The sequence below is a fragment of the Lynx canadensis genome, chromosome D2, assembly GCF_007474595.2.
Source record: "Lynx canadensis isolate LIC74 chromosome D2, mLynCan4.pri.v2, whole genome shotgun sequence".
Taxonomy (NCBI): domain Eukaryota; kingdom Metazoa; phylum Chordata; class Mammalia; order Carnivora; family Felidae; genus Lynx; species Lynx canadensis.
In genome coordinates this window covers 75,894,340-75,917,054 of record NC_044313.2, presented here as the reverse complement: position 1 = coordinate 75,917,054, position 22,715 = coordinate 75,894,340, and the positions used below count along the sequence as shown (strand labels likewise).

General features: G+C 40.5%; 1 protein-coding gene across 6 annotated transcripts in view; it reads right to left on the bottom strand.

The window, feature by feature from the left end:
* The window catches only part of RYR2 (ryanodine receptor 2), a 767,906-nt gene that overhangs the window by 117,599 nt on the left and 627,592 nt on the right, over nucleotides 1-22,715 (bottom strand). For all 6 annotated transcript variants that reach the window (XM_030335594.1, XM_030335595.1, XM_030335590.1 and 3 more), the window contains exons 67-73: nucleotides 21,568-21,698; nucleotides 18,302-18,622; nucleotides 16,736-16,976; nucleotides 16,049-16,136; nucleotides 12,950-13,042; nucleotides 2,299-2,469; nucleotides 1,140-1,199 (exon numbers count right to left, since the gene is read on the bottom strand). In XM_030335594.1, the coding sequence (XP_030191454.1) occupies nucleotides 1,140-1,199; nucleotides 2,299-2,469; nucleotides 12,950-13,042; nucleotides 16,049-16,136; nucleotides 16,736-16,976; nucleotides 18,302-18,622; nucleotides 21,568-21,698 (1,105 nt within the window). The remainder of the gene's footprint in view (nucleotides 1-1,139; nucleotides 1,200-2,298; nucleotides 2,470-12,949; nucleotides 13,043-16,048; nucleotides 16,137-16,735; nucleotides 16,977-18,301; nucleotides 18,623-21,567; nucleotides 21,699-22,715) is intronic.

Genomic DNA, 22,715 nt, shown 5'->3' with positions numbered 1-22,715 from the left:
TGAACATCTCCTGTCTCTACTCAGTAATGGTTGTCCTAGACCATGTTTCTCAAAGTGTGGTGTTGAGTCCCGGGGATCCTGACACCTTTGCATGGACTACAGGATCTCCTCAAACACCCATATATGAAGCATAAACCCTTCACTTGAGGTTCAGGCAGAGGCTTTATTAGTACATTTTAAAACGCTCATAATCGTTTTGCAATCTGAGAAGAGATTGAACTCTAAAAGGCATTCATCTCCCATTCTGGCCAAGTTATTACTAAATAATACGAGTACCTACACATCAAAGTGCACACGAAATGGGCTCTAAATCAGTGTCTGTGCCTTGTGAATACTGGAAAGGTATGTCTCACCTTTATCATATTGTGCTCGTAAGTGTTAAAAGAAGAATACGGTTTTGATCTTGGAAAGAAACATTTTAATACCCAGAAAAGCAAACGTTACGCTGTGGTCACTATTTGTTGACATTTGGACACTGTCATAATTGAAAAAATTTCCCAGAAGGGACACCAGAATAGAAGCAAATAGGCTGAATCAAAATAACAAATTGCTAGACTTGTTACATTGCATAACAGGTTCTGTAAACAAATGAACAATTTATCCCCTAGTATGAAAAATTTCCAAATAATTGTACTACAAAGTAGTACAAAAAGTACTTCTAGCAATTTTTTTTTACCCACATTTATGTTTTCCTTTACCTCCCTAGGTAAATTCTTTATTCATCTATTTCTACTACAGCAAGTCTTAATATCTCCTATGTACTAATGACTTCTAATGACATATATTTAATTTCTGGGCACTAGATGAAAAAGTTCAAATTCTTATGGACACCTATCTCCATGTCCCAAAAGTGCTCAAACTCAGCTAATGAAGGAAATTTCCAACCTTTATTTCAAATGGTGACATATTTTTTTTCAAAGTCTAAAAATCTTTGGTGATCTACGTTGACTTTTTAAAGTAAATAAAATACATTACTTATCTTGAGAGTCTTTAATACCAAGAGTTTTGCAAGTAGAATAAAGACTGATTAAAATAATATATTTTCACTATTTGAATTGCTAAAGTGACATTACTTGTGATACTATTCTAAAGAGAGATTCACTAAATTCATAAATACTATGTACTTAAATTTGGCTTACCTTGCCTTGTAAATGAATATTACTGCGGATTATATCTCGTACTTCATCCTCAGTGTCTTTCTGTCAAGAAATAAATGTTACCTAAAAGAAGTCTTACCATTAATGCATCAACTGTCACAAGTCAACAGAAGTAACTCCAGCCTCTTTTGAAATAGTGTATGTCTGCCCAAACCTACGTATAGGGTTTCAAAACACACCACAAATGCGGGGGGTTCTTTTTCAGACTATTTCTTGATACTGCTGTGAACCGGAAACAAGGTACCAACTTACATCGACTCTACGGGAAGTGTCTTAAGACTCACTGGAATGGAATTTCTGGTTCACAAAAAGTGGGGGCAGAGGTGTGTTCCCTTGTGATCAAACAGGGGTATATCTCCATCATTCTCTGAACTCTCCATAAAGTAATTTTGGCATTTAATACTACCCCCTGTGATCCAGTAACAACAAGGAAATACCCTAAGAATCAAATACTAGAATGACCACCACCAGAATTGCATCTGTGCAGCCCATGGTGACACAATGCCCCCTCAATTTGCTTATCTCAGGGTATCCAATTCTGGATATTCAGAGAGGTACTTCCGCGTGGGAATGGAGGTAAAAGAAAATGTCCTCCCAATGACATAAATATAAAATAATGATCCTGCTGTATATTCTTGAAAAAGTGCGTCTAGGTAGCCACAAAGAGAAAAAACAGAGGTCATAAAGAAATCTTGAGAACTGAAATGTTGATGCTTGCCAAGTCGAAGAGTCAGCTTGGTTGACTTAGAAAGTCAACACCTTATCTAACCATGATAAGCACAGTCCATGATGCTTCTCACACTGAAAAATTATCCCTCCTAAATTTGAATACATTTTTCATAACAAATTTTATATAGGAGTTCATATGAAATCCATTTTTTTCCCCGCTACCAGCAACTTGTTTGCATCTTTTCTACTGGGTTTCAGAATATTCCCTGGAGGTGATCAACATAATTTAGAAATAAAAATAGGGCCCCCCCCCAAAAAAAAAATGGGCAGTCTTTGCATACACAGAAAAACTGCTTACTAAAACATCTAATGGAAATGAAATCCTGACACAGACCAGTGAGAAAAAGGGAGTCTAAACATTTGAGTCTGGAGGTCAAGTGATCATTACCACCGGTATGAACAGGAAAGTTACCATACTAAATCGGTTTTTGGCCAGAGCGATGAGCTCCTGGTCCCCAGGGGCACAGATGTTCAACCCAATGGGCAGTAACCGCTTCAGAGCTGCCACAATGAGAGAGGTCTGCGTGGAGTACCGATCTCCTTTGCGCTTCATCTTCTTCCTTTCCTGATCAGAGACAGCGGCCTGGGGAACAAAGACAAGTTTTGGAGTTGGTGACTGCTTTTCCCACACTCAGAACTAGGAGCCTTGGGGCGCCTGTATGGCTCAGTCGGTTAAGGGTCTGACCTCTACTCAGGTCATGATCTCACAGTTTGTGGGTTCGAGCCCCGCATCAGGCTCTGCACTGACAGCTGGGAGCCTGGAGCCTGCTTTGGATTCTGTGTCTTCCTCTCTCTCTGCCCCTCCCCTGCTCATGCTCTGTCTCTCTCTCTCTCAAAAATAAATAAACGTTAAACAAAATTTAAAAAAAAAATTGGAGGCTCTTCTAACTTGATAGTGGTTCCAACTTCCTTCTTTCTTTGGTCCCTATTTTTGAGAATACTTTTCCTCTCTCCTTCTTAGCATCTCTTGCTAATTTTAAGTCATACTCTCCTATTCCCAGGTCATTACAATTCACTGGTGTGCTTTCTGTATGCTTTTAGAAGGAAAATGCAAATTGAGATTTTAGAGAAGCAGATGGATATATGAAAAGTCCATAGTAATTTCTGATATTATATGTTTAATAGTTTTCAATGCTTAAGAGGAAAAATTTAAGAATATATGGTTTAATGAAAGACCTAAACGTAAGACAGGAAGCCATCAAAATCCTCAAGGAGAAAGCCGGCATAAACCTCTTTGACCTTGGCTGCAGCAACTTCTTACTTGACACGTCTCCAAGGCAAGGGAAATTAAGGCAAAAATGAACTATTGGGACCTCATCAAAATAAAAACTTCTGCACAGCGAAAGAAACAATCAGCAGAACTAAAAGGCAACTGATGGAATAGGAGAAGATATTTGCAAACAGCATATCAGATAAAGGGTTAGTATCCAAAATCTATCAAGAACTTATCAAACTCAACACCGAAAAAACAAATAATCCAGTGAAGAAATGGGCAAAAGACATGAATAGACACTTCTCCAAAGAAGACATCCAGATGGCTAACAGACACATGAAAAAATGCTCACCATCACTCATCATCAGGCAAATACAAATCAAAACCACAAGGAGATACCACCTTACACCTGTCAGAATGGCTAACACTAACAACTCAGGTAACAACAGATGTTGGTGAGGATGCGTAGAAAGAGGATCTCTTTTGCACTGTTGGTGGGAATGCAAACTGGTGCAGCCGCTCTGGGAAACAGTACGGAGGTTCCTCAAAAAACTAAAAATAGAACTACCCTACGACCCAGCAATTGTACTACTAGGCATTTATCCAGGGGATACAAGTATGCTGTTTCAAAGGGACACATGCATCCCCTTGTTTATAGAAGCACTATCAACAATAGGCAAAGTATGTAAAGAGCCCAAATGTCTATCGATGGATGAATGGATAAAGAAGATGTGGTATATATATTCAATGGAGTATTACCTGGCAATCAAAAAGAATGAAATCTTGCCATTTGCAAGTACATGGATGGAACCAGAGGGTATTATGCTAAGCGAAATTAGAGAAAGACAAATATCATATGACTTCACTCATATGAGGACTTTAAGACAGAGAACAAATGTACACAAGGGAAGGGAAGCAAAAATAATATAAAAACAGGGAGGGGGACAAAACATAAGAGACTGTTAAATATGGAGAACAAACAGAGGGTTACTGGAGGGTTTGTGGAAGGGGGGGATGGGCTAAATGGGTAAGGGGCATTAAGGAATCTACTGAAATCATTGTTGCACTATATGCTAACTAACTTGGATATAAGTTTTAAAAATAAATTAAAATTAAAAAAAAAAGAAATCTAACCGAAAAATAAATAATAAAAATGATTTTAGGGGTGCCTGGGTGGCTCAGTCAGCTAAGCACCCGATTTTGGCTCAGGTCATGATCTTGTAGTTCGTGGGTTTGAGCCCCACGACGGGCTCTGTGAGGACAGCTCAGAGCCTGGAGGCTGCTTCGGATTCTGTGTCTTCCTCTCTCTCTGCTCCTTTCTTGTTTGTGTTCTCTCTCTGTCTCAACAATTAATAAATGTTAAAAAAAATTTTTTTTAAATAAATAAAAATTAAAAAAAATCCCAAGAAACTCCAGCTGCCAAGCCAGTCGGTGCCCATCCCCCAACTCTATCCCCTAGGACCTTCCTGGAACTCATGGGTCATGCCAAAGGCTGGGGGCAGGGCAGGAGAGCTGGGGGCAATCCCTCTGTGCCCAAGAAGGCTGTCACTGCAGGATGAATTGAAATCCATGCAATCCCACGTGGCCTTCAGAAGAACCTCCTCCTATGGATCCAAACCAGCTAGAGATGTTCCTGTCACTCCTCTCAAGCCAACTTGTCTGTCTGTTCAGTTTAACTGCCAATGCCTCTCAGGCAGTGGGTTTGTTCAAACTGAAGCTCAAGAGAATTATAACGTATAGGGTCATATTTAACAAGTAAGGAAGACTCATACATAGAATCTGATGAATAAACTCCTATCTTATTGTTAAAAAAAAAGGAATATATAGCTTATTTTTGTTTGATAGATGCTTGGTTTGAAATATACACATGCTCTGACTCTCACACACATGAACACGGTGTATATAAGACTATTATAAAATATATTAGCCTTTTATGCAGTCTTCAAACACGTCTCCCTAGAGCATTAACCCCTCTCTAGTGGAAACAGATGTAATATACTAACTTGTATAACATAAATATTCAGGATTATATCTCTGGACGGCCTGTTCACATCTGAGTAGTGCCATGCTACCTCAGGGTTCTTTTGGGATTTTGTTGAATTCTATGTTCATGTGTCAGGGTCACTTTCAATGCCGAATCTAATTTTCACTGGGTAGTAAGCGTCATTCTTTCTATTAACAGGCATATGCTAATGTCAAAACTAAAATAATTGTCCCATATCCACTGCTTTGTGCTTGTTAAATTTCTTTGTAGCAATAACACTGCAGATATCTTCATGACAGTGACATACCGTAATAGTTTCGGTCTACTGAGAAAAAAAAAAGAAGAGAACTTAACATACAAACAATATGCTTTCCCTATGTTGCTATCACAACATGATGTTGAAAGAATTTTTTCACATTATGTAGTAAAATAATTGAGTCATCATGAAGTAATGGTGCCTTATATATTGTTAATTATATTATATGATATATTTACTATGACACATATTATACAGAGAGTATATGTTGCTATATCAAACCTATAATATTTGAACCACAGCAATAAGAATTGTATTCAGTTTCCAACGAAATGGACTTACTGCATGGACCCTGTTCTTATCTGTACCAATTCATAAGAGATTATTTTCAGTAAATTTAGTGGGGAAAAAAAACCCTATGAATAATTATTTGTGCTATTAAATTAACTCATAAAAATAATGGATCAGTGGTTTTAAATGAGCTCTTTGCTCATTTAAAAATGAAGGAAATGTAACCACAGTGATAAAAATAATTATCCAAATGAGGAACCAACATCCTAAAAATTAAACAAATTGATACAAATGATTGCAAACATATTTCTATCCAATTCTGGTAATTTAGCTTCAGCAAAACAATATCATGCAATACATTAATGTCTAAATTTTGTTGGTGTTATGGTTTTCTTGACCCTAACTTGTAAAGATTTTTGGTTTTATGGTTGTATAAGTACAAGGGGCTTATACCTGGTTTGATATTTATAAATATTCAAGTGACCCTACAATAAGACTAATTGAAATCAACACTAAGGGCAATTATAAACTGCTCCATTTTGAGAAACACTTAGATAAATGAACTCCTCCTTATGCTCAAATAATAATCTTGCATTGTATACCACAGGAAATCTATAAACTGAAAAGAGAAATTAATACATCTTTGAACACTTCCAGTGATGATATAGTCCACTTCCACTATAAAGAAATGAAATCTACAATTAAATATGCTTATATATGACTATATCAATCAGGTTTTTTTTTTTAATTTTTTTGATGTTTATTTATTTTTGAGACAGAGAGAGACAGAGCATGAGGAGAGTAGGGGCAGAGAGAGAGGGAGACACAGAATCTGAAGCAGGCTCCAGGCTCTGAGCTGTCAGTACAGAGTCCGATGCGGGGCTCGAACTTGTCAACCGCGAGATCATGACCTGAGCCGAAGTCAGACGCTCAACTGACTGAGCCACCCAGGCACCCCTATCAATTGGGTTTGTTTGTTTGTTTGTTTGGTGGCTGTTTTCTCACCAGACTATGAGCTCCATCAGGGCAGGGGCCAAACTTGGTCTGCTCCTTTTTATTCATTCATTCACTCTTCATTCATTCACTCATATACTCATTATTTATTTTAAAGAGTTTTTTTTAATGTTTTTTTAAATTTATTTTTGAGAGAGAAAGAGAGTATGAGCAGGGGAGGGGCAGAGACAGACAGAAACACAGAATCTGAAGCAGGCTCCAGGCTCTGGGCTGTCAGCACAGAGCCCAACACGGGGCTCGAACCATGAGATGATGACCTGAGCCGAAGTCGGCCGCTTAACTGAGCCACCCAGGAGCCCCAAAAGAGTTTTTTTAAAGTTTATTTATTTTGAGAGAGTGAGAGAGAATGTAAGCAGAGGAGGGGCAGAGAGAAAGGGAGAGAGAGAATCCCAAGCAGACTCCGGACTGTCAGTGCAGAGCCTGATGCGGGGCGCGACCTAGTGAACCATGAGATCATGACCTGAGCCAAAATCAAGAGTCAGATGCTTAACCAATGGAGCCACCCAGGGGCCCTTCCAGTATTTAGAACCAAGCACTCCGTCTTGTCCCTAGGAGCTGCTCAGTAATTTGAGCAGAACTGCTAACACTACTGAATTTGCATGGTATTTCATTTTCAACCAATTCCTAACATTCGAATCAGAGGTGAATTTGCAACAGCATGGTCAATATGGGCATCATATTTAAACAGAAAAGTAGGGTCAACTGATCCCTGTCACGAATCAGTCTCTTTCTCCCTTTCAGGCACACACACACACACACACAGAGCCCTAACAATTTCACCTAAAATAAAATTTAATACAGGATCACGAAAAAGGGAAGACTTTTCTTTTTTTTTTTTTTTTTTTTTAATTTTTTTTTTTCAACGTTTATTTATTTTTGGGACAGAGAGACACAGAGCATGAACGGGGGAGGGGCAGAGAGAGAGGGAGACACAGAATCGGAAACAGGCTCCAGGCTCCGAGCCATCAGCCCAGAGCCCGACGCGGGGCTCGAACTCACGGACCGCGAGATCGTGACCTGGCTGAAGTCGGACCCTTAACCGACTGCGCCACCCAGGCGCCCCAAGGGAAGACTTTTCTAATAGTCCTACAGTGAAATAGCTTCCCCAAACAAAACAAAAATCATAGATATTTACTAATGTTTTTTCAAAAAAAATATTTCAGATATATTAATTATAAAAGTGAGTCTCATCACATCAAAAACACAAGAGATGACAAATGCCGGTGATTATATGGAGAAAAAGAAACCCGTGCTCACTCTTGATGGGAATGTAAATTGGTGCAGCCACTGTGGAAAACAGTATAGACGTTCCTCAAAAGTTAAAGATAGAACCACAGGACGCAGCAATTACACTCTTGGGTATTTAGCAAAAGGAAATGAAAACAGGGTCTCAACATGTCTGCACCCTCCTGTTCATTGCAGCGTCAGTCAAAACAGCCAAGATATGGAAACAACCTATGCATTCATGCATGGATATATGCACACAGTGGAGTGTTATTCAGCCATAAGAAAGAAATCCTGCCATTTGCAACAACACGGATGAACCCTGAGTGCATTATGCTAAGTAGATAAGTTAGAGAAAGACAAATACCATATGATACCACCTATATGTGGAATCTGAAAAAGCCAAACTGATAAAAACAGAGAGGAGAGTGGTGGTTACCAGGGGCCGGGTGGTGGGGACAACAGGGACATGCTAATCAAAGTGGACACATCTCACATTATAAGATAAATATAAGTTCTGGGGATCCAACATACAGCAGAGTGATTGTAGCTAATGATCGATCCTGTGTTGTCTACTTGAAAGTTTCTAAGAGAGTAGATCTTAAGTGTCTTCACCACAGGAACAAATGGTAATTATATGACATGATGTTAACCAATGCTACGGTGATAATCAGGTTGCAATACAGAAGTGTATCAAGTCAATCTGTTGTTGATTTGTTCACCTGACACTGCACACTGTTATATGCCAACTGTATGTTAATAAAGCTGGAAAAAATAGTGAGCCTAGCTTTAAATAAATAAGGCCAGGTGCTACATTTCAACAGGAACTGAAATCTTAAGAAAAAATAGGACAGAATTCTATAACGCAATAGGTAAAACCCACTATTTTTTTTCTCACATCAATAAACTAACAAGAGTTTGTAATAGATGCTTTCTTTAAAAAAAAATATATAATCTTTATTTATTTTTGAGAGAGAGAGACAGAGTGTGAGCGGGAGAGGGGCAGAGAGAGAGGGAGACACAGAATCCAAAGCAGGCTCCAGGCTCTGAGCTGTCAGCACAGAGCCCGACGCAGGGCTTGAACTCAGGAACTGTGAGATCACGACTTGAGCTAAAGTCAGCTGCTCAACCAACTGAGACACCCAGACCCATGGATGCTTTCTGTATACGGGTTTTTTTGGTGTTTTTGTTTCTTAAGGTTATTTATTTTGAGAGACAGAGGGAGCACAAGTGGGGGAGGGGGCAGAAAAGAGAGAGAGAGAGAGAGAGAGAGAGAGAGAGAGAGAGAATCCCACCCTGGCTCCACTGCCAGCACAGAGCGCAACATGGGGCTCGAACTCACCAACCGCGAGATTATGACCTGAGCCAAAGTCAGACGCTGAACCGACCGAGCCACCCAGGCGCCCCTGCATATGTTTTTAAAACAAGTCATGCCATTAAAAACTTCAGCAATGCTGGCAATACAATGATGCAACATTGGTACCAATGCAACAGTGAGTCTGGAAAATCAACAGTAAAATAAGACACCTACACATGCCCAGGTTAAGGACCAAATTTCAAACTCTTTAAAGTCAAATCTTAGATTTATCCATATTAATTAAGTAGCCACCATGCACCAAGCGCTGCACTGAGCTTTCAAGTTACCATGTGAATAAAATATGTTCCCCGCCCCTGCAGAATGTTGGGTCTTAAAGAAGTCACAGGGGCTACTGCCCAGAGTGCTCAGGGCCAGGCTGTCACGGAGGGCTAAGAGTAAGAGAAGGGGGCAGGAGGAGACCGGCTTCACCGGAGGGGAGTATTCACCACCCTACACGTTAACAACTGGGTGAAGTACACTAATATGCACTTGCTGTAGACAACACCACTTCCCAAGCTTCAGACAAAGGCACAGCAGGGCTTCCGTGTCCCACACAGGTGGTCACCCCCTCCTTAGAGCAATACGGCCAATTTCATATGCACTGGCCTCTCTCTGCCTGACGGGCCACACACATTTTAATTCAAAATGAGGTCCTCAATCCCAGATTACCATAATCCAAATTGGTCTGCTGGCTTCAATCATATTTCCATATTTTATCTATAATTACCCGCTTTCTATATTATCTTCTAATTTTAGAAACGGTACTCCAGGGGTGTGTTGGTGGTTCAGTTGGTTGAGCATCTGACTCTTGATTTGGGCTGTGGTCATGATCTCATAGTTCATGATTTGACCTTGCATCAGGCTCTATGCTGGTGCTGCAGAGCCTGCTTGGGGTTCCCTCTCTCTCTCTCTCTCTCTCTCTCTCTCTCTCTCTCTCTCTCTCTTCTCTCAAAATAAATAAACTTAAAAAAAAAAAAAAGAAATGGTACTCCATACAAATAGCAATCGTTCCTGTTTGGATGTCTGCTTGAAGACTGATACATAACAATATGTTGTTTGGTTTGTGTTTGGGTCTGAATCTCCATTCAAAAGAGTTTCTTTCTCCTTCTGCACTCCAGGGGAGTGGATCTATGGGCCATGGTGATGTCTCAGGCAGACAGTTTGAGGCTTTGTCAGAGGAATCCCTGAAGCCTTCTGGATCCTTCTGTTCCCAGCTCTGCATGGGGGAACATGTCTCTGTCCATTTCAGCTTCAGATGTAAGACCTACGGCTACCTTCCTGTTACCCATTCCTGGCACTAGATCTGAACAGCGCAGCTTTTGGGAAAGATGTTACTCATCCCTTTGCTACATCCTGCTTTTGGGCCCTTCCTGCCATATGGGGTTAGCAGAGCACCTCAATGATATGATGGAAGTAGAACTATGATGCTACTTTGGCCAACACAGTGACTCTCAAATCTGTGCAAACGCTGAAACACAAAGACATCATGATTCTTTTGGTGAAACAATCATGTCTTAAACCAGCCTGGGTGGCTTAGTCGGTTAAGCGTCTGACTCTTGATCTCAGTTCAGGTCATGATCTCATGGTTTGTGAGATCAAGACCTGCACAGGGCTCTGAGCTGACAGCGTGGAGCCTGCTTGGGATTTTCTCTCTCCTTCTCTCTCTGCCCCAACCCTGCTCATGCACACACATGCATGCACTCTCTCTCTCTCTCAAAATTAATAAATACACATTTAAAAAAGAAACTAGAAACATTACTTCTAGGAAAAATGTTTATGGTATGTATGTGATACAAAAGCTCAAGCACACATATAGACAAAAACGACGAGACGTAAGAACAAGAAGGGAAAGCATGATCACTCATTTCTAAGTACTTCATCAATATCGCTGTTATTTGTTATATATCTTGTTTCACAGCGTTAGCAGTCATATGGTAAAAAGACTGAAAGGCTTGAGAAAATTTAGCGGGTGGGGTGCGGGCATTAAGATGCTTCTATCCATTTATGCATTTTTTTCCCCTGCAAATGGGAGTAAATGTTACTCTTCGTCAGTGTGTACAGATGCCCTAGTGTGGCTTATAGGATGTGCAGCACACTGAGCGTATGCTTTGAGAATCACTGGACTACAGTGAGGAAAAGGAGGGAAGAAGATGTCTTTGTAAGGGTGTGCAGACCTCTGATCTTACGACTTTTCGTTTATCTCAAGTTTCATGATACACCACAATCACCGTCATCCTCCCAAACTTAACACTGACTCCTTGGGCCCTCTCTCTATGCCTTTGTTAACAGCGTCCTATATCGACAACATGCTGTCAAAGCAGAGAAATTCACTAATGGTTTTCAGCTCAAAACATCCGTGAGACATGTGCTTTTAGCACAGCATCTCCTGACAGAGCATCAGCTCACTCTCCAGGCTTGCTGACAGTCCAGAGGGGAGAAAAGTTCTCATCTTTTATGTGTGTGGCAAGAGCACGGTCACACAAATAGCCTACTGTAGTTGGGGACAGACATTGCAGGCATGCAAAGCTTCAGTTACCCTTAGCTTTTAGTTCCTCTGTAATCGTGTCAAATGCATGCGTTTAAAACCCTAAAAAAGACTAGGAACGTTGAGGGATGCTATTCAATCGTCCCAGTGATCACCAACAAAGCAGGTGACAGGCACGAGTCACTCCTAGGGTTCAGGGGAACAGGTGTCCCTGCCAAGGAAACGCCACCCCATAACTTACGGAGTTAGAGACTGATTTCCTTGGCCAGACTCACACTATGCTGTATCTCTGGCCATCGGGCAGCATACTTTCGGTGTTACATACTTTCTGTGTCTGTAATCTGTTCATTTTCTTATTTAGTGGTAATTCAAATAACAAAGGCATGGATCTTTAAGTGTTTGGAGAGGTCCTCCCCTCCCTAACATGAGTGACACAGAAGACAAAAATTTAGAGGCATCCCCCCACATCTCCTATGTGAGAACCTGGAATCCATCCATGTGGTTCTTAAACAATGTGGCTAATTATTCTGATGTCCGTGTGTGTGTGTGTGTGTGTGTGTGTGTGTTTGCAGGTGGGTGGGTGAGTATGTTAAGCATGCCTTTTCATTCTGAGACTTTGATGTCTTGGGGTCTTGATGATCCTTGATTGCCCCTCCCAAAGCTAGTCATGTCCTACAGATAATAAACGACTTTCCTGCAAGCATGCCTTTCATAGATCGACCGACCAACCCAGAGTCCTATATTCCCCAACCGCCTCCTTTACCTGGGCCTCCATCCACTTGCCCTAATCGCCCCAGGGCTACGTACCCCACCTAGGGACACTCCTTACACCCCAGAGACCACTGAAATTATGCAAACTAGCCAACTCTGCTTTGCCCGTCCAGTCCCACAAAAACCGTAATACAGGTTCCTGCCCACCTTTTCCCCTTGTTCCCTCTGCCGCAAGACCAACAGTGCTTTGCCACATGTCCCCCCCATAGGACACGCCTTCTGTTTCTAGGAAACTGTGAGTAAAAACCTCTTCCTTCATGAAAGTCATTTCTGGGTCTGTCTAACCATACCTACTCACATCCTAGGTTTCCTTAAAACTGTGTGTATGCATATGTGTTTAATCGGTAAATAATATTACAAAATCTGTAAAATCTCAGTTATACATCCTCAAAAGATCTAAAAGAAAATCAGCAAATGAAAGTTACATTCAGACATTTTCTAGAACAGTACAACGTATTATACTAATACCTTTGACATCTTTGACTTGGTGTCCGTAATAAGGAAAGACATATTGTTGATTTCATTCTGTACCACAAAGTTCTGCTCTTCTCTTTTGAAATTCTGAGAAGGTGCAAAGAAAATTTCAGTTAAAACCACACAGATAAGAAGCCCATGTAATCAAGAGGTTACACAGGACCCAAAAGTCTTTACAAAGAGAAGTAGTAGTTTGATACAGATTTAATAAGAAAGGGAGCAAATATTTGTTATGTATATAATGAGAGTGCTTGGCGTGGGGCAACAATTCTGGGAACTAGATACAAATATGTAATGTTTCAAAGGCGGGAATACTAAGATCCAGAATGTTTTAAGCACCAAAGTCACACACCTACCAAGGGATAGAATCAGTACTCAAATCCCAATGTAGCTGGCGAAAGGCACAGATTGCTTCTTGGAAGAAACACGGGGCGTGCACAACTATGATGTAGCTTTCCATTCTGCCAGATATTTTATCTACTTTTTCAAATACTATTGACATTATTTTATTCATGTTCAATTCAGGAGTGGGAGAACACAGTCAAAGTCAACTGTTTGAGGAGTGGTAGTGAAGAAAGCAAACACAAAATGAAAGTAGAAACAATCAGAGATTTAAAACAGAAATTAACAATCTAAGCACATGCCTTCTTCCTCTTTTTTTTTTTTTTAATGTTTATTTATTTTTGAGAGAGAGAGAAAGAGACAGATCACAAGCGGGGGTGGGACAGAGAAACAGGGAGACACAGAATCTGAAGCAGGCTCCAGGCTCTGAGCTGTCAACACAGAGCCCGACACGGGGCTCAAACCCACGAACTGTGAGAGCATGACCTGAGCTGAAATCAGACGCTTAACCCACTGAGCCACCCAGATGCCTCAGCTTCTTCCTCTTTTGGATGAGCAAAACTCAAATAAAATAACTTCCTAGTAAGCATCCAAAATGTTAACAATCGATGAGTAATAACATATTTTGTGTGAAGGACAGTGAAAAGACCAAGCTTCGACTTTCCTTCAGCTCACGTTAACCTTCTAATCTTACTGTTCATAACAACATGGTTGCTCATGAGTTTCATCTTTAAATATTTGGGTAAGAATATATATGACACACACTAACAGATTTGTGTTTTAAATATATCCATGAGATTCAAAGGGTGCCTGGGTGGCTCAGTCAGTTAAGCGTCCGACTTCAGCCCAGGTCATGATCTCATGACTCGTGAGTTCAAGCCCGGCATTGGGCTCTGTGCTGACAGTTTGAAGCCTAGAGCTGCTTCGGATTCTGTGTCTCCCTTTCTCTCTGCCCCAACCCTGCTCATGCTCTGTCTCTCTCTCTCTCAAAATAAATAAATATTAAAAAAAAATTAATAAAGAAAAAAAAATCCCATGAGATTCAAAAGTACATATTCAGATTTTTTTCTTACTCTTGAAATTATCATTAGACATTCATCTAAAAATCTACTGATGATGATAAATACTCCTCCAAATACTTGTTCCAAAATTATGTCTTGCATATAAATTTAAAGAAGCCTTTTTTTGGTATTTTGGTGATTAATGAAGTTGAAGAGTCTCAGTTCTTCAAGGGAAAATATGCAGGTTTTAGTTTTCTTAAGTGATTCAGTCCTGGGCTCTGGATTTCAAATATTCCTTGAAAAGCACCCTGAACCATCTAATGCACCCCTCAACATGAGCTACATAGGATGAGAAATCATTTGCTTTTTATCTAGAGGAACATAAAGACCTAAATGAATTTTAGGCACCACAGAAAATCAAAGTCAATGTGAAATACAAATGCATATATTAAAAAGTCCATTATTTCATATATTATTTCAGTGTGCTTATATTTTTTGATGTATGTTTTTACATACATTTTGATATCAAGTTTGACAGACTCCTCAGAGGCAGGCAACAAATATTATGCATTATTCTAGACATGAAGTGGGAAATTTTTATTTTTTTTTTAAATATGACATTCCCAAAATACCAGGATTTGGATAACAATCTGACGAAATAAACAAGGAAGTTTTCTCAAATAATGGAACTGAGGTTGAGGATTTTCTTTCTTGGAGTCTCACATTTACAAAATGCCACAGAATCGTAACTGAGACAAAAATTCTAAGATTTTGAAATAATCTGGGACAATAATAAATGTTCACCTAACCCATTTTCTGCGAGTTATTCAAAATAATTATAGAATGCTCTCGAGTTCTTATTATTAAAACCTTTTTCAGACTTAAAAACATATAGTTCCACTTGCAGCATACAAAATAGTGAAAATATTCACTAAAGATGTACTTTATAATTTCTTTTCAACAGGATTCCGAGCAGGGACTGTATTTTATTCTAACGTGTATGTGAAACTAAACTCCTGGAGAAACAAGAGTGTGTGAAACAAATTTAAAGAAGTAGTATCTTTAACAAGTAAACAAATGTATCTTGTGATTGAAAAACACAAGTCCATCTTAGCATTTCTCAAACTAGGCATCGCGCGTGCTCCTGGGGGCTCAGCAAAACACCTACAGGAGGGAAGCCTAGAGGAGAAAATGCCACGTCCCTGTGTCCCCGTTACCCTAAGATTTAGAGGCAAACAGAAAAAGCATTTATGGAGTGCAACTAAAAACCCCTCAGTGACTTTTTTTTTTTAATACAAATTACCAAACTCCAAATGAAGGTTTATAGTGCTTCAAACTACCACGGGGAATGTGTCCTGTCTCCACACCAGTTAAGGGATACCTAGGAGGCTAGCTTGAGAAACACCGTCACAGGCATTTACTAAAGGGACTGGAAAATTAGTTGAAAACTTGAAAGCCCTGGGGCGCCTGGGTGGCTCAGTGGGTTGAGCGTCCAACTTCGGCTCAGGTCACGATCTCGCAGTCTGTGAGTTCGAGTGAGCCCCACGTCGGGCTCTGTGCGGACAGCTCAGAGCCTGGAGCCTGCTTCGGATTCTGTATCTCCCTCTCTCTCTCTGCCCCTCCCTAGCTTGTACTCTGTCTACCCCTCTCTCAAAAATAAACAAACATTAAAAAAAAAAGAAAACAAAAAAAAAGAAAACTTGAAAGCCCTTAAAATAAACCAAACCGGAAGCAATATTTTTCTACTTACGTGGGATTTTGACCAGTAGATAAACACTTCGGCCACCATGCGGAAAAGGTCCTCTGCTTCTGGGTTAGGTTCTTTTAGCCACTTTGCCCTGGATCACATATAAATAAAGTGGTGTCTCAGTTACTCCTTCCACTTGATTTTTTTTTTTTAAATCACCCACTCAGGGGCGCCTGAGGGGCTTAGCTGGTTACGCATCCGACCCTTGATTTTGGCTCAACTAATGATCTCATTACTTGAGCCACATTGCTCCCCCACATTGGTCTCTGAGCTGGGATTCTCTTTCTCCCTCCCCTACTCATGCTGTTTTCTCTCTCTCGCTCTCACAATAAATAAACTTAAAAAAAAAAAAATCACCCGTTAAGTTAAATTTCAAACCAAGCAAACTAAGGGCAAGTGTGCTGTCCACAGAGGCCCTAGATGGCCACTGGAGTACATCTGTCTTACACTTAAAGCAATTTAAACACTGTAACTATCAAACTGCTAACTTTTGCAGAAGGCAGACTACTAATGAGATCTCCCTTTGTCAATTCGAGATGCTTGGTGAAAATCACCTTGTCTATACACATCTGGTTAGGTCACAATCACGCACCAGCTCATCGCCAAGCGAATGAAGCCATTCATCAGGACACATGAACCCAGCAAGGTCATGACTGAATCGGAGAAATGAATCCCTTGGGAACAGTGTACCTGTTATAGTCCACAAATCTAATCAAGAGCGGGTAGAAGGCATAGAGATCTCTGGCCAGAGTGGTGAACTCATCGAGAATGAGAAGCTCTGCCTCAGACATATCCCCCCTGGCCTCAGCTTTCAGATGGTCCTCCTCCGACACCACCATCGCTGCTTTTTTCTTGAGTTTCTCCATTAATGGCAAGAAATGAGTTTTCAGGAGCTGAGGTTTCACTTTATTTATAATGGGCTGTGAAAATACTGTTTGAAGACAGACATTAATATTCTGTTCTGCATCAACAGGCATTAAAAAGAAGACAGATTATAATTACAACTGTAGCATGATTTCGCCCCGCCCGCCTCCCCTCCCCCAGCACAAGGCTTCTTTCAGGATTCAGCCCATGCCTCAGGCGTTTTTCTAGTCCCAAACCTAATTACACAGTTGCTGTTCAAAAATGATTACTGAATTGAATTTGATGTGCTTTCTTGTTTTTTTTTTTTTTTAATTGGCAGCTAATTTGGAATGGGGGAAAAATGTTCATTCACTTTGGAAATCAATTATTTTCACAAAAAGAAGAAAAAATCCCCAAATGGAAAACGTTCTTCTGGCTCTTTCTTTACAAGGAGTAGGCACCACTGAATAATCACGAGCCTACATACAGCCATCCCGCGTTGGCTTCCCCAGCCTTGTCCCAGTGGGAGACTCAGACTGCACAGGTCATTTATTTATTTCTGAATTTTTTAAACACCCATCTTGTCCATCCTTGAAGCTGGTCCACATTGTCCGAGGTGGGAGGTGCAAAGACAGACAAATGTAAATTCTTGACTCTGTTTTGGTTATCCTCTCCCCACTCCTGATAAGATGAATCGCTAAAAGGGGGTTGTTTCAAAATCCAGTTTTATTTTCGTCTCTGTCTACAGAACCATCAGTTTTTGCTGCTGTACTTCCTGATCAGTCTTACAGAGACCGTCCAATCAGGAAAATGTTTACTTATTTAAAAGTTGTATCAATATGACAAGTCACCTGATGCCTGATCAAATCTACATTTTTTTTTTATTATTTAAAGAACAGCGTGACAGAAACAATATTTTTAAAGATTTTTTGAGCACAGAAGAAAATATTAATGAGGCCCAAGATAGGAAAATTCTAGTAGTTCTGTATTTCTTTTCATTTTAAAACGTTCTTTTACTTAGGAAATCTCTACACCTAACGTGGGGCTCAAACTCATGACCTGCGAGGATCAAGGGCGGAATGCTTTACTGACCAAGCTGGTCAGGTGTCCCTAGTCTTCTGTTATTTCAAAGACTTTTGGAGGGGCGCCTGGGTGGCGCAGTCGGTTAAGCGTCCGACTTCAGCCAGGTCACGATCTCGCGGTCCGTGAGTTCGAGCCCCGCGTCGGGCTCTGGGCTGATGGCTCAGAGCCTGGAGCCTGTTTCTGATTCTGTATCTCCCTCTCTCTCTGCCCCTCCCCCATTCATGCTCTGTCTCTCTCTGTCCCAAAAATAAATAAACGTTGAAAAAAAAAAAAAAAAAGACTTTTGGAAATGAAACAAATTCACGTGGTGCATCCCTCTCCAATTCTTACCTGCTAACCTCTTCATCCAGGCTCCCTCATCAATTCCCAGGTTATTATATATGATTTTCAATATATTCCCCAAGAGCGTGTTCATGTGCTCGGAGTTCAGGGCGGTACAGCACATTTCAGCCCTTTCTGGATTATTTTCAGGTCCGTGCTCCCACCAACGAGACATGTAGCTGCAAAGCATGGGCAGTATGACTTCCATGACGTGTGGCATCTGTGTGTAGCGAATGCCAGACTCAGCTAATTCCACAATTTCTTCCATGAGTTTCTCCAAAGACGGTATATTTGGGCACACATCTTCCACGTTAGTTGGCAAATTCAGAGCTAGAAAAACACACGTAAGAGTGAACCGCGTTCAGTGAAAGGACGGACTTACGAGGATGGCCACACTTCCACTGTGCATGGCAGCCACAAGCAGCCATCTAGCTCTGGGCTTCAGAGCTCGGCAAGACCCAGCGGGCCTTCCACCGGCTCCCTCTCTTTACTGGTGGCAGCTATATCCAAAGTTCTCTCTTTTCCCCAAGTTCCTATCTTACCACCACGCCTCACTCCTTTAAGATCAGAAAATGACCATTTCTTCTACTTCAGAGCAAACCAGAATATCAAAGGTCTCTGCCTACAGGCCTTCTGTGTGGTCTATCCTTCTGCGACCATCACCTATTTTCAGAGCAAGGAGCTCTGAGGTCCCTGTTCAGGGCTCGGCCTGTGTTCTCAATGCCCCACTACAGAGGCCATGCTTAGGCCCTATGTTGAGCCACTTATATATGCTCTGTACACAGCATAATATATATGCATTATATATATAACATACAACATATAATTATACTCTGTAGCGCCTCCTCCCCAGCAGCCTGCTGCGATGTTTCGAATCTCCCCTGGATTGTTTAACTTTCCATAAATTCTTTCTGTAAAGTTAACTTTCCATAAAGTGCTTCCCACCACTTAACTGATTGCCCTTTTTCACAAACCCTTACGTGGCTAACCGTTACAGTGGCACTTCCCATCACTGACCAGATTCCCTTTTCCTTAATCTCAATGTATTCAGTCTTTCCGGACTCCCTCCTGGACTTTGTCAGGCTCCTTTTACTGGCTATTTTCTCCTTGAAGAACTTTTTAAAAAAATTTTTTTAAGTGTTTATTTTTGAGAGAGAGTGAGAGAGAGAGAGGAGAGAGACTGACCATGAGTGGGGTAAGGGCAGAAAGAGAGGGAGACACAGAATCCAAAGCAGGCTCCAGGCTCAGAGCTGTTAGCAGAGAGCCTGATGCAGGGCTTAAACTCACCAACCATGAGATCATGACCTGAGCCAAAGTCAGACACTTAACTGACTGAGCCATCCAGGGGCTCTTCAAGATTCCTCTTGAACCAACTCAGTTAAGCCGTTCTGGTATCCTCAATGAACACTGCAATTTTGTGTCCTTAGTGTTCTTTATTCTGAATTCTATCACATGTATCTACCGGTCTCTCCCGTACTGCAACTAAAACCCCCCTGAAAGAAAGAATCCAAGTCTAATACTTTCTTGTGTCAAATCTCCCCCATTTCCCTCAGTGTATGTTGCAAACAATTACTTGTGCGATGGCTAAAATCTGAATGAAAGGGGATCGTTCAATTCAATTCCTTTACTTTGTTATGCAAATGATGTGTTACAGAAACAAAAGCAGGTAAATTATCTGCTCTGTGTGTTTCCTTTTCTGCAATAAATAACAAATCTGCTTCATTCTGGATTCACAGCAAAAGGATTAATCAGTCAAAAATCCTAACTAAGACAACTTAGTAGGACAGGTTTACACAGAAGCCTAGTAGCTCAAATTCAACCATGTTTTACTATTTACAAATATATTGTGGCAATTATGCAGAGAAATATTGCTAACTCACATTCAACATATTTTGCCTTAGCTTCCTCTGTTATAGGAAATCAGAATTATAAAATGGGCAAATTAAATAATGACGATTCAAGATTTTAAAAGACTCCTTACTTGATAAAAGGCATTATAAAACAAGTGTAACCAGCAGATCCCCTCAAAAGAGGAGTTACACAGAGAAATGATCTCATTAACAGAGAGGGATGCACTTGTGGACAACAAATAGTTCTTGCCTAAGTTTTGAGAACTCTTTAGGGCTACTGGAAAGCAAAGGAAATGCAGTATATGGTATCAGACTTAGAAGAAATCAAACAAAGTAATGTGAGAGGACACCTACATAATGTTTAAGCCTTGAGAACTCTGTTTTGATCGCTTTCAATGGCTGATTGGAGAAATAAGTCGTTTCTGCTATGTTAACTATTGGTCATCCAACTCATTTCAAATCCTAGTAAATAATTCTAACAGGTTCTCACAGACCGATCCTTGAAATCATCAGCAATGGTCCTAAAAGCTTTTTAACTGGGACACTGGGAAAAATGAGCCTACCAACCCAGAAAAATAGATTTTCCCGAGGGAAAGACGATGCGGGGCATGACTGTTTATAGATACCTAGTATGCATACAGACGTACATAAAAATCTTAAGAATACACATGCTAAGGGGCGCTTGGGTGGCTCAGCTGGTTGAGCGGCCGACTTCAGCTCGGGTCATGATCTCGAGGTCCGTGAGTTCGAGCCCTGAGTTGGGCTCTGTGCTGACAGCTCAGAGCCTGGAGCCTGTTTCAGATTCTGTCTCCCTCTCTCTGACCCTCCCCCGTTCATGCTCTGTCTCTCTCTGTCTCAAAAATAAATAAACGTTTAAAAAAAAAAAAAAAAAAGAATACACATGCTAAGGTCAGATTCAAATTTGAGTCACTGATTAATTGTGTTTCAGATTTATAAGTTTTTTAAATGATAAAAATTGGACTAAACTGTGAAAAAAAATCACTTGGAATTAATCTGTCCCAAGAAGACAGACACATCTGGTGAACCCAAACAAAACAAAACAAAAACCAATCTGAAGGGTACAAATCCATAAATATAATGAATAACACCCTCTGCTCGCTGTACCTATGAGAGAGAACTGAATCAGAAATCAGACTGACCCATTTATTTCCATTTCTGCCAATTATTTTGTCTTATTCTTAGGAGGGCTAATTTGAAGAAATTAAAAGACTTTTCTTGCAGAGACACTATGGGGATAGTATATAACATTCTAGAGAATTCCAAATCATAACATTTAAAAACAAATAGCATTGGAGATAATAAATTGAAATGGTCCATGAAAAAAATCACTGTAGGAAAATACAGTAGATGTCATTACGTTTCAAGGTCATATCTCAAATACTGAACATGCTTCTTCTGCATTACCTGCTCTTTCTCGCGATGACTTGGTATTGTAGATAGAGTAGATGTTATGTTTGTCGAGATGAGTTTCCAAAAATGCGACAGGAAAGGCACCAGCAAAAGCAGCAAGACATTCTCCTAATGCAGAGCGTTGCCTACAAGTGCAAAATGTTTGTTTTTTAGGTCTTCCAAGTGAATGAAGAAGTTACACTAAAGGCAACAAGTTTAAAACTAACATTAGAGGGGCGCCTGGGTGGCTCAGTCAGTTAAGCTGACAGCTCAGAGCATGGAATTTGCTTCGGATTCTGTGCCTCCCTCTCTCTCTGCCCCTCCCCTGCTCATGCTCTGGCTCTCTGTGTCTCAAAAATAAAAATAAAAAAACCTTAAAAAAATTAAAGACAAAAAAACTAACATTAGAGGGATAATAATCACGCAAATAATAAAAGTAACCCCCAAATCCAATTTCTACATTGCAAAACATCATCTGCTTTCAATAGCAAAGTCTCCACTATTTAAAAACAGCTAAATTATCCGTTAGTTTAAAAAGAAGTTAAGGGGTGCGTGGGAGGCTCAGTCGGGGGAGCATCTGACTTTGGCTCAGGTCATGATCTCACAGTTCGTGGGTTTGAGCCCCACGTCAGGCTTGCTGCTGTCAGCTCAGAGCCCACTCCAAATCCTCTGGACCTTCTCTCTCTGCCCCTCCCGTGCTTGTGGTCTCTGTCTCTCTCTAAAATAAATAAAACATTGGGGCATCTGGGTGGCTCAGTCACTTAAGTGTCTGACTTCAGCTCAGATCACGATCTCATGGTTTGTGAGTTCCACCCCTGCATCGGCTCTGTGCTGACCGCTCAGAGCCTGGAACCTGCTTCTGATTCTGTGTCTCCCTCTTTCTCTGCCCCACCCCTGCTTGTGCTCTGTCTCTCTCTCAAAAATAAATACATCCATATTTTTGAGACATTTAAAAAAATACATAAAACATTAAAAAATAAGTTAAAACATTATAGACCAAAATAACAAGAAAAACCCTGTCAAATCCCCCCCATGAGTCTGGACATTTCTTTTGCTTTGCTTCCTTTCTTTACATCTTCTTCTTTTTTTAAACATAATGACCTACTGAGGAAGAATTCTTACTAGGTGAATAAATGCACTAATAAACATTAAAAAAAAAAAAG